The 14,492-nt window shown below is 33.9% G+C and overlaps 2 protein-coding genes across 2 annotated transcripts; both read right to left on the bottom strand.

Annotated features, from left to right (window-relative positions):
* Positions 1 to 8,187: 8,187 nt before the first annotated feature.
* On the bottom strand, positions 8,188 to 8,658 carry LOC131656815 (egg cell-secreted protein 1.1-like). The gene has a single exon (XM_058926417.1). It carries the CDS (start codon positions 8,643 to 8,645, stop codon positions 8,259 to 8,261), a length of 387 nt encoding a protein of 128 aa, XP_058782400.1. The 5' UTR covers positions 8,646 to 8,658; the 3' UTR covers positions 8,188 to 8,258.
* Positions 8,659 to 12,632: 3,974 nt separating this feature from the next.
* On the bottom strand, positions 12,633 to 13,780 carry LOC131659181 (uncharacterized). The gene is made up of 2 exons (XM_058928406.1): positions 12,866 to 13,780; positions 12,633 to 12,683 (listed from the first exon to the last, which is right to left on the bottom strand). The coding sequence occupies exons 1-2, from the start codon at positions 13,778 to 13,780 to the stop codon at positions 12,633 to 12,635; spliced, it is 966 nt and encodes a 321-aa protein (XP_058784389.1).
* Between the last annotated feature and the right edge of the window lie 712 nt (positions 13,781 to 14,492).

The raw sequence follows: 14,492 nt of genomic DNA, 5'->3' as shown, positions 1-14,492 counted from the left end.
CCAGTCTTTGACAACTGGATTAAGTCATAGATTCCTAATTCTTTCCAGAATTGAGCTTTCCTCGACTCAATTTTTTCTAACCAAGAATAGTACGGTTCAGGATCCTTTGGGTATTGGTCATATATTCTAATCGAACGGTTTCTTGAGCTATTAAAGCTCTCGTCGAAGACCCAATAGAGTCTTTTCCTACATTCTCAATAAAAATAAGTTTTCCCTTATCATCTAGTTTGTTCTTGCTAACTAAAGGCCTAGTCTTATGGTAAGTTGGGAAAAACTCAGAATGTTGATGTGCATTAGGACCAGAAAGCGGACCCATAAATGCATGAAATTTACCAAAAATTTCAAAAGGAATGATTACCTGAGAGGCATAAATTCTGTGTTTCTCTTATAAGCAAGGAGGTTCTGGAACGTACTTTTGATTCCTAACCAACACAGGTTTTTGAATCTTTAGAACCGACTGAGAAGCTTCTCTAGTTTGCATCTATTTGAGTTGCTGATCGTTGGAAGCCATTGATGATCAAGGGGATTGAAGAAGATGAAGAAAATGAAATGGGTTGTTTTCAAAGAAAGAAAAGAGAAGCAAGTTTTGTGGAAAAAGCGAGAAGAAAAGCTTCAAAAGTGACAAGGATCACTATTTAAAGGACTGAAGTTTATCCCCTTAAAATTGCTAAAAATTTATGAATGAAGTTAGTAGGGCACGTGTTCATAAGAGATTGGTTTGTCAAGCGGTTACGCAGTTAATAGCCCCACTCCTACTTTTTAGGAGTAATGATTAGGCGTAATGGCACACAGTTTGAGGAGACATTTGAAAAGAAACGTCATAATTACTATGACGTCATTTAAAACCTCAGAAAACCAAAGGGTTGAGTTTGTCGAAATCTGTAATGTCAAGAAATGACTATTTCTACATGTCTTTCGAAATAGACATTTATTGGGGGTAATTTGTTAGTTGGATATTTCGACAAAATATATATGTTCTAAAAAGCTGTGTGCTTCGAAGGAAAAATGGCTTTATAAAGCTGTTTTTAAGTTTCTTTATGTTAAATTTTTTCCTAAATCGAAGCAAGGTATGGGTTGTAATATCCTCGAAGTTGAAGAGACGAAAGACTTAGGATATTTCGAAGTATTTTTGAAAGATACGTGTTGGCAAAGTCATGTTGTTTCGCATTTCAAAACTTCGAGCGGGAATGTTTCGAATTTCAAAGTGATTCATTTGGTTAGAAAAACACATGGAAGCATTAGGGAATCGAAGCGCATGCAAAAGGATAACATGGCGTTCTATTAGAATAAGACCGTTAGGGTCGAATTAGTATAAATAGGGATCATAGTAGTAGGATTCGGTGTGTTCATTTTATACAAATCACTCAAGAAATCGCTTAAGTACCAAGTGAAAGAGAAAGAGTTGTCATTGAGAATGTACGTGTAATACCATTTGTAATTTACATGTGTCTCAATTTTATAAATTCAAGTCATTTACATACATTTTTTTCCGAGCCATTTCTTTACATTTGTCATCAAAGCCTTTAGGTCTTTTATTTAAATTTTCATCTTTACATATTGCATTATCTTTACATTAGTTATACATTTGAAATATTCCCTTAGAATATGAACTCAGTCATAATAATTATAAACTTTTAGAAACATGTCTTAGGATCAATCTAGTCGATCATGTAAGTTACCAAAATATATTTGATAATTTGGAAGACTAGCGGTTGTTTACCAGAAATTGTAACGCCCCGAATTTAATTAGTTATTTAATTAAATTAGTTAAGGGATTATTTTATTGGAATGGTCGAAGTTGGGATTTATCAGTGTTATTTTAAGAGGTGTATTGGATTGATTCGTTGTTTGGAGTTTTGAGTTTAAGTTGGATTAATTAGTCAGTTAACCGGAGAATAGATGTTAGAAATAATATTAGTTATATTTTATTCTTAATTATTTTGTGGTGTGTTTGTGCATTATTTGACATAATTTTAGTATAAGTTATCATAAGTGGGTATGTTGTTGTCAGTTGGTATTATTAATTAATTTAAGGATTAGTTATAATAATAATAGTGTTAATTAATTAATGGGCCATGTATGTGGTTAGTAGTTGGGAGGGTGTGTGTAGTGAGCCCATTAGTAATATTAGAAATAAGTATTATTAAAATAGAATTAGAAGGAAGATTAGTTTTTGGGGGCTAAATTGTGAAGAACGTAGAAACAGAGAAAGAGGCTAGGGCAATAGAGAAGGAAGACTTCCACCATTGTTGAAGGATCAAAGCTTAAACCTAAGGTAAGGGGGAGAATGGGTTCTTTAAATGGTGCTTAAAACATGAAAGGGTAGTGAGGGTTCCTTCCCCTCTATAGGAATGAATTGGAATTGATTTGTGTATAATCCTTTCTTGGTTTGATGTTTGATTATTGAATGTTATTGATTTTGTGTGTGATTGATGTCATCTCTGAATTGAATCTGTGTGAAGTTCTGATTTGATTGATGAATGTGATATGAGTATTGTGTCAGTTGATGTGTTGTCGTGTTCTTCTCTTAAAAACCCAAATCTGAAAATATAGGTTGAATTGATGAGGAGAAAGTGAGTTGTTATCATGTGAAATGAATGTAGAACAATAGGTTAATGAATCTAGATGAAAGGTATGAGATAATAGGTGAAAAAGTGATGTTTTAGACTTAAAATCATAGCCTATTATGAGTGAAAACGAGTGGAAAACATACTGGTGCGAAATTGCATATTTTTGGAGAAATACGGGTGTTTTGCGTATGGAATTCTGGCATACGCGTATGGGATGAGGCCATACGCGTATGGGTCTGTTGATACGCGTATGGGATGAGGCCATACGCGTATGGGAATTTTCAGTGTAAATTTAGTTCTGTTGATTCGCGTATGGGATTGCTGAAACGCGTATGGGTCTGGGTGATACGCGTATGGAAATTGCCATACTCGTATGGCTTTCTGTGTGTAAAAATTCTGTTTTGTGATTTTCTTCGAAAGTTCAATGATGCGTAACTTTTGATCCGTAACTCCGTTTTTAGTGCCGTTTCGAGCATGATGAACCTTACGAGATAACCTATGTGTAAATGATGAAATGATATGTAAATTTCAATTAATTTTAAGTCATGATTTTATTGCTTGATGAATGATGTACTGTGCATATATGTTATAATGATGAACTAGTAAGCCGTTAAATAATGTTTCGGTAAGCGAATTATGTTGTTGTTGGCTAATGGTATTGTTGTGATATGTTGTTGATTTTTGATGTCTTTGATTTGTTGATATGAGTTGTAGGCCGATGGCCAGAGTTGATTGGTTTGAGTTGATTCGTCCTGATATGTGGACATTTTGAGTTGTAGGTCGTATGACCAATGTCGATGTTGTTGAAGGCTTATGCCTTGTATGGTACGATTGTTGTTGATTGTGCATCCATGTTGCATACATACAGTGATGAGGGCTTATGCTCTGTTGTTGAGGGCTTATGCTCTGTTGTTGAAGGCTTATGCCTTGTTGTTGCCCTTTTAACTGGCATTATGATGGGGGCTTATGCTCCGTTGGTACCACATGCATATAGATGTCGCTGGTTGCATCGCATTTCATATATTTGAATGTCGATTTTGTGAATAGTATTGTTGATGTTGTGAATGGTGTTGTTGATGATGTTGTGTTTGAGAATTGATGTGTGATCTATAATTATATATATGTGTAGATACTACTCCTTAGCATGTGATAATTCACCGTGTATTTATTGAATGTAATTCTCACCCCTTTTCTGTTGTCGTGTCTGTGCTTCTTCGGGAGTACAGATATTCAGGTACCTGAGTAGTGCTTGGATGTTGAATGTTGCTTGATCGAGTCTTAGGAGTCGCTCTGATACGTAACACGGGATTGGGAATTTGTTATGTTTTACTTTGTTTGATTTGTTACGTATCTTACCTTTATATTTTGTTGGACCATGAATTTTTGTGGAGGATATTGTTATTTTAAGCCGTAGTGCTATGAAACTGAATAATTGATATTTCCGCTGTGTAAGAAATTCTTTTAGGAATAATTGGAGTAATAAAATGAACTTAAATATTATGAGTTTTTGGAAGATGTGACATCCTACTGGTATACTCTGATATAAACTGTGTACTTTTATTATAAATCTATAAGTTGGGAAAGTGGGGTGTTACAGAAATCACTGTAAACACCCGCCAAGGTGATTTTGCCTATCTCTTACGAGGACTTAATCCACTAAATCAAACTTGATTACAACTTTCACAATGACAACCGTCACCCGGTTTCTCAAGGAACAACAATCATAAACTTACAACTAGAAAGTGTTTAAGAATTGCTTCTAGAAAGCTATATCACAACTGTGATGGATACACAATGTTTAAGAACAATGCACAAAAATTAAAAGAATGAATGAATAATTTGAGAGCTCTTCATAATTGTTTGTGTGTGAGAATTTTTATTTCAAACTTCAGTAGTGTCTTCAATATATAGTGAAGCTTTGGATCTGTTGAGAGACATACTTCTTCATTTTTGGAAGGTTGATATAATTCGTTTTAAGTTCTTTCCAAAAATAAGGATTCTGTCCGTAGAATTAAAGTTCCAGCCGTTACTAGAAGATCTTGAATTAAATGACTTGTAATGGAACTAAGTATCAGAATATTATGTATCAGAGCATTACGTCAGCGTTTGGTGCAAGAAGCGTTTTTCTTATCAGAGCTTGATCAGAACCTCTGCTTCTGAGAAATCACAATCAAAACTTGAGCAATCGACAACCTCACTACTTTGATCTTGGAGAGCATGTTGTAGTGACTTTCAGAACATGATCTTCTTAGAACGGAGATCAAGTGGCAAATACTTCTTGTTCTTGTGCTTCTTTCAGAATTTGTTTCTTATTCTTTGATCTGGGTAAGCATCAGAACTTCTGTAACATAAATAAACGATTAGGGAGCATATATGTTCTTATTAAAATTATGTGTTTGTTATCATCAAAACTATTTCAAAGATGTAGAACCAAACTTTGTTCTAACAACAAATACTAGGTTTACAAGGATAAGAGGCTATTGGGCCTAAGATATTAAAAGACTACTTGTAACAAATTAGGCCTAAGCCACTTGGAGGAAAATATAAAATTGCTGAAATAATATAATAAATTAATAAGTAATGTGTTCCTTCATCCAAAGAGGCTTCTGGATTTTTCGTTTGAGCCTTGTATCAGAATGTGGAGAGTGATAGGGAGAGATATAGGAGAATTAAAGAGAGAGATAATTGAGGGTGAGAAAGTGTATTTTTATTAACATTGATCAGAATACCTCCAAGACATTTATAAAACTATTACAAGTGGATTGTAATACAAATTACATAAGCAAATAACTCAAAAAACAAAATTCCCGGACTTGTAATCAATTAAACAAAACCTGTAACCGATTACAACTACTAAAAATAGAAAAATAACCAATAGTGGTAACCGGTTACTGCGAATGCGTAACCGATTACACCAACTTCATAATCATTTTTCTTCAATTTATTTGGCTTATTTTTATACCTGTAACTGGTTATACACTCGTATCAAACGGTTAGAACACTTAAATTATAAAAAAAACTCTTAACATTGAATCAACATAGAAAATTTGTGATACTTGATCAAGGGAGCCTTGATGAGAGCGAGATAAGGGATGGGTGAGTTAGTAAGGCAAATCAGCTTATATAAACCCATATCTTTGTTGAAGGAGAGACAATGAAGGATACAATAGAGTTCTACATGAAGAATATCATTACAACTAAGGATGAAGTAAAAAAAGTCACACTGCTAGCAAAGCCCCTGGGCCCTGGCCCTCAAACATTTCAAATGGTTCCACCAAAATAAATGTGGGTTAGAGTGCCATTACAACTCTCATTTATTGATAATCATACAATATTCTTTTTATTGGTGAAGAAATGTTCAATGTAAGTGTTCTAATTTTTGTGAATTTCTTCTTTGTTCCTTGAAATTTCAAAAATTTGTCAAATTCTAAAATTTAGTTTGTATTTTTTTTTACAAAATAGATCACCAAATTTAAAGGCTTTCAAAATCAATGATAGACTACAATTTTTTATTCACAATCATCTATAATTTTTTAAGGTTCCGATACAAATTAGCTATTATTTAATTTTGAAAAAAGAAATAGAAACCCTACGACCTATTTTGAAAGGGTTCAAAAATCAATTCTATCCCAACACTTTTGTTTCAAATAAAATCTAAAAGAATTGTGAAAAAAAAAACTCAAGAGAAATGAGGTTTACCTGAATCCATTAAAAAAAATTCTGTTTAATAAGGTTACACAAATAAGAGACTCGATAACAAACACTTACTTAATTGACATTACAACTCTCATAGCTGACAAAACTCTTCAGTTATTTACATTAAATGCAACAATTAGTACCTATAATTAAAAAAAATTGATGCATTTTCTTTAGTACAAATGTGTGCCTAATAAACTCTCCTCTATAACCAATTGTTAGTTGGTTCAGTGGTGATTGGCGTTGGACTTGGTACGGAGAACTACGGTTCGATCCCTGCAATCCCGATCGGGAGGGGGATGAAACCACTTGATGCCAGAACTCGCCCCCGAACCAGACTAAACCGGTGGTATAAAGTCGAAAAAAAAAAACTCTCCTCCTTAAAGATTCCATGGGCCAAATGGCTTCTAAAGCTTTAGTTTTGTAATTGTTTTTGTTTTAGGGCTTCGATCCTCCTGATTAACAAAAAAAAAAAAAGCGTGCCTGATAAATAAACATGTATGAAATCAACCAATAAATTACAAATAAATTATTTCTAAAGGTTAATCAAAGAGGTGGTCATTTCATATTCCTAATAGAGATTTTTATTTGATTCCTTGAAATATTAAGTTAAAATTATAATATTTCTAAAGGTTAATCAAAGAGGTACTCATTTCATATTCCTAATAAAGATTTTTATTTGATTCCTTGATATATTAAGTTAAAATTATAATATTGAGCAGAAGATTAAAGTTTCATATTTTTTTCTTCCAAAAAATCACTGAGTTTGAATCTCCAAAATTATTCAGATTAAAATAATGCTTAATTAGCCAATAAAATTCTTTATGTTATAAATAAATTTATTCGAATCCAACCATGATTGCAAAATTCTTTCAATAATTTGAAATCTCATTATAATAGACTCTTAAAATTTGAGAAGGCATATCTAAAACATGTCTAATACTAGTATTTTTAAGCTTAACTATACTTTTAGTTCTCCTATTTTATCTATTTATAAAATTGATTTCTCTATTTTAAATTTAAAGAATTTTGGCCTCCTATACTAAATTTAAACAATTTTGGTCCACTTCTCATACTTTTATACTTAAAATTAACCATGATTCCATTTTTAAATGACAAGTTACTTAAGAAACATAATAAATTATCGAATATAAATATAAATAAAATATATAAGTTGAAAAATAAATATCTCATTGATTTCATATGAAAAAGATATTAGAAGACTAAAACTGTTTAATTTAAAATAAAGAGACTAAAAATGTTTGAACTTAAAAGAAGAAGATTAATTTCGTGAATCATACAAAATTGAAGAACTTAAACAGTAATTTAACTTATTTTTAATTGATGTATTAAAAAAATTTAAAATTAAATTATTTTCTATAATTAAGTAGAATTTAGAAAGCTAATTTATATATTCAATGAAACATCATATGAAACTATTCATATGTTAAATCGGTTCATATTAAACAAAGTTCGAGCTCATAAGGTTGATCCACCATTTTTTTTATATAGGGCATATTTTTTTGGAATCATCATATTTTTTAGATTATCAATTTAGGTTTGGAACAAAATTAAATTTTATTAGGAATAATTAAATTGAATTAATTTAAAAATTTTAAAATAATAATTTGTGAGAAGTAGGTAATTGAATTTATTTTCATGATTATTAAATTTTCACCCTTTAATTATGAGAATAATTGTGAGAAAAATCATGTGTTAATAAAAAAATTTAGAATAAAAAGTATTTTGAAATAATTTTTAAAAATTTAAAACAAGCATAAGATTATAATATTCTCATTATCAGATTTTCGAAAATCTAATTTAATAGTTTAGTGGCTGCTCAGTGGATCTACTAAATTTATTAAAATTAAATATAATTTAAAAAATAAAAACCATGCTACTTTTTATTTATTCCGTGTGATCATAAAAGACCAAAGTTACATAATATTGTTCCTGTATGGAACAAATTCCTTAGGCTCAACAAATGAACCATTATATAGGTGGGGGAGGTGAATGAGGATCATCAACTTCATCACAATAACCATCCAATATATAACTCTCTTCATTAGTAAACCCAAGAGATGAAATAACATTAGGCCAACAATCATGTCCAATCACCTTAATTGCATTGCAACAACCATGGCCTAATTTTGTTTCACCATTTAGGAAAAATGTTATTATTTCACCACTACATGCTTGAAGCTTGAGAAGTGATTCCCAACAATTAGGAGGCTCACCATTCACCCTCAATCTTGCTTCAAGGCTCATCATGTTGGAATTAGGGTTAGAGAGTTCTCTAGACTCCACTACAGAAGTTGATGCCACCAATGAAGTTATCACCAGAGCAATGAGAAATGGGGTTTTGGGAGAGGAAACCATTGTTTAGTATTAAAAAAAATAAGTATTTCTCTATCTATGATGAGTTTGGATGTACATACTTAGAGTCTATTTATACAAGATTGCTATGAAGTTTAATTAAGAGAAGTATATGAAGGGTAAAAATAATTGTGTTGAATTTAAATGACAATCAATTCATAACTATCCATTTTCTTGTAACTATCCATTTATTTTGACCATTAAGATCAAGTTATTAAACATAGAAACAAAGAGCCAGTAAAAGAACCAATACAAAATCAATCTATCTATCTAGTTTACTAGTTTTATCATAAAAGTCATGCAAAAAGTCATATACTGTATAGTATATTATTCAATGTCTTAAAAATCTGATTGAATTGTCGGGTCTGGTTGAACCGGTTCAATTTGAACCAACAAACCGCTAGTTCTATCAAACTGGAATAAAATTGTTTCAATTGCAAAAAATCAAAATAGCCGCAGAATCAAGACTAATTTTATTAAGCCAGATGGTTTAAAAAAAATCAAAGTTTATATTTATTTCTCTCGTTTTCTTTGTTTAGATCTAAAAATTTGATTACAATAAAGAGTTAAAATTCTATAGATGGAAGATAAAATTTAAAATTGGAAGACATGAGACAATGTAAATACAAATAGAAGATAGAAGGTGAAGAACTAATCTAGTGTTGTGCATATGGGGTAAGTAATGTTGATCATGAAGTAATGAGAAAAATGATGCTGATGAGAAACTTAAAATTGGAGAAACATGCTTATGTAGTCTGTACTAGTGATGAATCACATTGTGTGAGTTAAAGAATTAAGGTAAATATATAACTATCAAAACTTAATTAGTTTTTTGATTTCTTATTAGGTCTTACATTGCATTCTTCTTCTTTTGTAAGATTGTTTATGTGAAAAAGGAATATGCACTGACAGTGTAAAATATTTTTACAATGTCAACCAATCACAACTATGTATCCAATTAAAATATAATTTTAATTTTAAAAAAATAATATGACATGACAAGTGTAAAGATTTTGATTGGATTTATGTGTAAAGTTTGTTTACACGGTCCGTGCACTAACTTTAAACTCATTGTTTATTATATTTATTTAAGAATTTTATTTTATAAATTATAATATTAAACAATTTATTAAGATGTTCAATAATATAATTATTTAATTTATTAATTTAAATATAATATGCAGTTCAAAACCTTTGATCCACACGTTTGATTGGTTCATTTCCCGGTCGGTTGTTAAAACATTGATATTATTACAATTTTATAAAAAGAAAAACAATTACATTAGACGAAACACATATCATACTAAGTCATATATTAATATAATTTTTTTAATGTAATATGTGATTGAATAAAATTTTATCTTTATAAAACTGAATAAGAGAAATGTTGGGGATTGAAATCCTTGTTTCTGTAAAATGCATTTGGTACCGTTATCACGTGAGATTATTTAACGTAACATTACGACTTTTTCCATTAAGAAGGAAATAAATTATTAAACATGGTTATTTGGATTTTTTTTTTAAATTAGAAAAAAAAATCCAAATAACCATGTTTAATAATTTATTTAAACCAAAAACCATGTTTTCGGAAAAATTACCGGTATGACCAGGTTTCAGAGGTGGTCTCCACATAGGAGCCACCTCAGGTGGCGCCAACCACCAATTTCACACAACATATGCGCCATCCAGGGTGGCATCAATGTTGATTTTTGGGTTATTAGCCACCTAGGGTGGCGCCTACTCCCATCTTTTTTTTTTTTTAATTTTTTTTTTGTTTTTTTTTTCTTGTTTATATACTATTTTTTTTAATTTTTTTTATTTATTAATAAAATGGATTTTAACATAAATAAATAAGTTCAGTGAATCAGTTAAGTCGAGCGTCCACGGAAAAGAGTAGTTCATTGATTAATTAAAAGGTACATAGAAAATAACCAACAGAAAAGATAAAGTAAAACATCTAAGAAATCACCACGGTTAAAAAATGTCATTAGGTCCATGCATCATTTGAATGGCATCAATGTCGTATTCCACCTTATGCCAGAAACTTATCGTTGCTCCAGTCACAGGATCGGCCCTTGTTTTAAGCCTCTTGATGCTTCTTATCTGTTCGCCGACCTTGTACTCCCCCTCTAAAAATCTCAGGAGAGTCCTCTTGAGTTGCTCGACGGAAGAGATATTCCAAAATATAACCGGCATGGGAGGTTTGACGGCGGAGAATATGACATGTCTGTTCCTTCTGCGATACTCCGGCTCAGGTTCGGCACGCCATGTTGATCTCCGGGGCGGCAACTCTGTTGTCCGGTGACATCCATCTGGCCTAGTGGTTGTCCGGCGAGGCATGGTTGTGTTTGTGTGATTGTTTGGTATTTGGAGTTTGTGTATCTGTGTGTAAACTCAACCATAGGAGCCCCTAATTTATAATAGTAGTGGGTAGAAAAAATTAATGATGTTGCGTACTGTTTACAAGCACGCCTAACATGTATGATAAATGCAGACACACTGATCAATGACTGACTTGATGGGACTAGACGAAAGCATGCGTATTTGACTGACTGTCCAAAATAAAGAGTGGCAGTATGGGCCATGAAGACAATTTCACTACGAGACAAAGACATAACTAGTTGATTTAATAAAGGATAATACAAAGACATAACAAATAGAAATAGAAATACAAATACAAATACAAATACAAATACGAATACTAATACAAATACAAAAACATTGTCAATAAAAATACAGATGACATACAACTAATTGTTGGTGGAATTTGATCCACGGTTAGGACAGGTATTTTTATTGTGCCCGACTTCACGACATATGCTACACTTTCGTACCATTTTCTCATGATCCATCTCGGTTGTGATCCGGGTGCTGTTCGGGCGGCCTCTTTTCTTTCTCCGCATGTTATCATTATGCCAAACCACGTCCCCTTCATACGTAGGCCAATAATCCTCCTTTGCCATCACTTGAAATGAGTTGTTGTACACCCCGAGCAAGGTATCTGCCTTGTAAATGGGAGATAAAAGTGCTAACGGATCTTGATGCGCATACGAACATGCTGCAATTACATGAGAGCATGGCATCCGAAAGGCTTGAAACTTTCCACAATCGCACCACCCTTCATCTATAAGAACCCTGTATTGTTGTCTCGGAAGGCCCTCGTTATGGTCAATCGTTTCTTTAACACTGAAGGTCCGGTTGAATCGATCGAAAGATGTCACAATGTGGCTGTTGGCTTTGGCAGATTGCTCTTTCATGAATTTGACGCATGTTTCGCTCCATAATTGTCCGGATTCTATAACTGCATTCCAACGCTCACCTCTTCTTGCGAAAAGAGAAGCCATCCTATAGTATGTTGCTTCCACCAAGGCAGTAATCGGAAGGTGTCTGATGCCCTTAAACACCCCGTTCATAGACTCCACAAGATTCGTAGTCATGTGCCCCCATCGCTTCCCGTTGTCGTATGATCTGGTCCATTTCTCTCTAGCAAGACTGTCTACCCATCTGCCTGCATCTGGATTTGCCGCTACAATTTCATGTCGATAATATTGGAACGTCGGTTGAGTCAACGCATATCCGGCATTTACAAGAGTCTTCCGAAGAGCCCTGTCCTTTATCTCCCACATGAAATTTTGTGCGATGTGTCGAATACAGTAAACATGCGTTGATGTAGGGTTTTGCCACCGTTTGCTGGATTGTTGTACGCACTCTCGATGGCAGCATGTCTGTCTGAAATCAAGCAAAGTCCAGGTTGGGGGGCAACGTGTGTCCGAAGATTTCTGAGAAAGAAACCCCAACCTCCAGCAGTTTCTCCTTCCACAAGAGCGAAAGCAACAGGAAAGATGTTACTATTTCCGTCTTGAGCCACAGCCATCAACATGGTGCCTTTATATTTTCCGTACAACCAAGTTCCATCTATTTGAAGAATTGGTTTGCAATATGAAAATCCTTGTACACATGGGCGGAAAGCCCAGAAGAGCCTGTGGAATATCACATTTCCTTGAAGTGATGTTCCGTCTGGAGATTGCGCCGGAAGGGTCTCTAAAATAGTAACAGTTCCAGGAGCATAAATTTGAAGCGCATATAAGAAATGTGGGAGTCGTTGACGAATCCTCCCAATTTCCATACACAACTTCGATCGCCTTGGTCTTCGCCAGCCACGCCTTTCTATAAGACGGAGTGTAGTTGTACGTTGCAACGATATGAGAGATTATCGTTTTCACCTTTAACGATGGATCTTTTTCAACTAGAGGCAAGATTTCTTGACAAATGATGTCATAACTTAGCTTACGGTGATCTTGTGAAACATTTGTGTTAACACATGTGTGATCTTGGGAAATATATCCTATAACCCATGAGTCACTTCTCTTCCTGTATGATGCATGCAACCTGAATCCACAATCAGTGTTTTTACAGTAAATTTTGTACCTTTCGACATTGGCGCGATCAACTCTAAAATCAACATTGTTTGCCATATGAAATCTTTTTATGGCCATGATGCATGCCTCCTTAGAACGAAATCTGTCTCCTACTTTTAACCGTTGATCTGTTTGGGTGTATGGATCATAGAAAATATCAGTCGATGGTTCGTCATCCCCATCAAAATTCAAGTTCCTCATGTGCACTGGAGGCATATGCACTTGATCTCGTGGTACAACAACTTCCGGTTCATCTTCACTTTCCTCGTTTACCAGGTTATCAATTTCTATTTCTGGTGCTTCTTCTTCTTCATCTACAACGTCGACCTCTGCTTGCTCGCCTCCAAGTGCATCAATGACCTGTGACTCAACCATCTGTGTGGGTTGAACTTCTGGTAGAGTAACATACAGTTCTATGCATTCGTAACCAGAATACTCATGATTGGCAAACATATTCTGCATGTCTTCATCGTCTTTGATCTCAACTTGGATAAACTTGACCGGGTTGTCCCCACGAAGAAATCGATATTGGTAAAAAATTTGGGATACATCACCCAATGCAAGCTTCGTCTCTAATCTCTGTTTGAAGTAATTGAAATTTGCTTTTCTGCTTAAACAAAATCGTTTAACCTCGGTGTTTCTAAATAGAAAACCAACTTCTTCGTTATCATATGTCTCGCCAAAAACATGAGCGTTGATAATGTATTGTGGAGGGGCCATTGTTGAGTGGGTAGAGAGTGTTATTTCAGATGTGAAATGAGATGTGTAATTAGTTGTGTTTCTTTCCACATTAGAGGCTTCCTTTATGTAGACGATCGTTGAATGATGACAATTATGAAGACGAATAACGTACAATCACATGCGTACTGAGCTTTGAACTGGTGAACTGCTGCACTGCTGCACCCCAGACTGCTGCACAGTTGATTTGAGGTATGCATGGAACTGCTACACAACTGCACAGTCGACTTGACCAGACACAACCATACTGAGCAGTGCCTACTGTACAATCACATGCGAATAAAGTTGACGGAAAATGAATGCCTGAGTTGATTTGATTTGAGGTGTGCTTGACACTGGTGAACTACAGTTTTGCCAACTTGACCAGACACAACCATACTGAACAGTGCATACTGTACAATCACATGCGAATACTCGGTGAAACAGCAACAAGAAATAACATAGAAAACCCAAAACCCTAAAAGTTGATTTGAGGTGAGCTTGACACTGGTGAACTGCAGCACATGCGAAGAAAACCCTAACCCTAACAACGGCTAGAAAACCCTAACCCTAAAAATACTAAAATTAACCAAGAAAACCCTAACCCTAACCCTAACAACGACTAGAAAACCCTAACCCTAACCCTAACAAGGACTAGAAAACCCTAACCCTAATTTAAAAAAAAAAAATAAGTTGCATGTAGGCGCCACCTGGG

Source organism: Vicia villosa, linkage group LG3, assembly GCF_029867415.1.
Source record: "Vicia villosa cultivar HV-30 ecotype Madison, WI linkage group LG3, Vvil1.0, whole genome shotgun sequence".
Taxonomy (NCBI): domain Eukaryota; kingdom Viridiplantae; phylum Streptophyta; class Magnoliopsida; order Fabales; family Fabaceae; genus Vicia; species Vicia villosa.
Note: the sequence above shows the minus strand (reverse complement) of the source record. Positions and strands in the feature narration are given on the sequence as shown.

Coding starts and splice junctions, on each gene's coding strand:
- LOC131656815 (XM_058926417.1), bottom strand. CDS start 8,645: ATGGTTTCCTCTCCCAAAACCCCATTTCTCATTGCTCTGGTGATAACT.
- LOC131659181 (XM_058928406.1), bottom strand. CDS start 13,780: ATGGCCCCTCCACAATACATTATCAACGCTCATGTTTTTGGCGAGACA. Junction 12,684..12,865: donor AAAAAGATCCATCGTTAAAG/GTGAAAACGATA, acceptor TTACTATTTTAG/AGACCCTTCCGGCGCAATCT.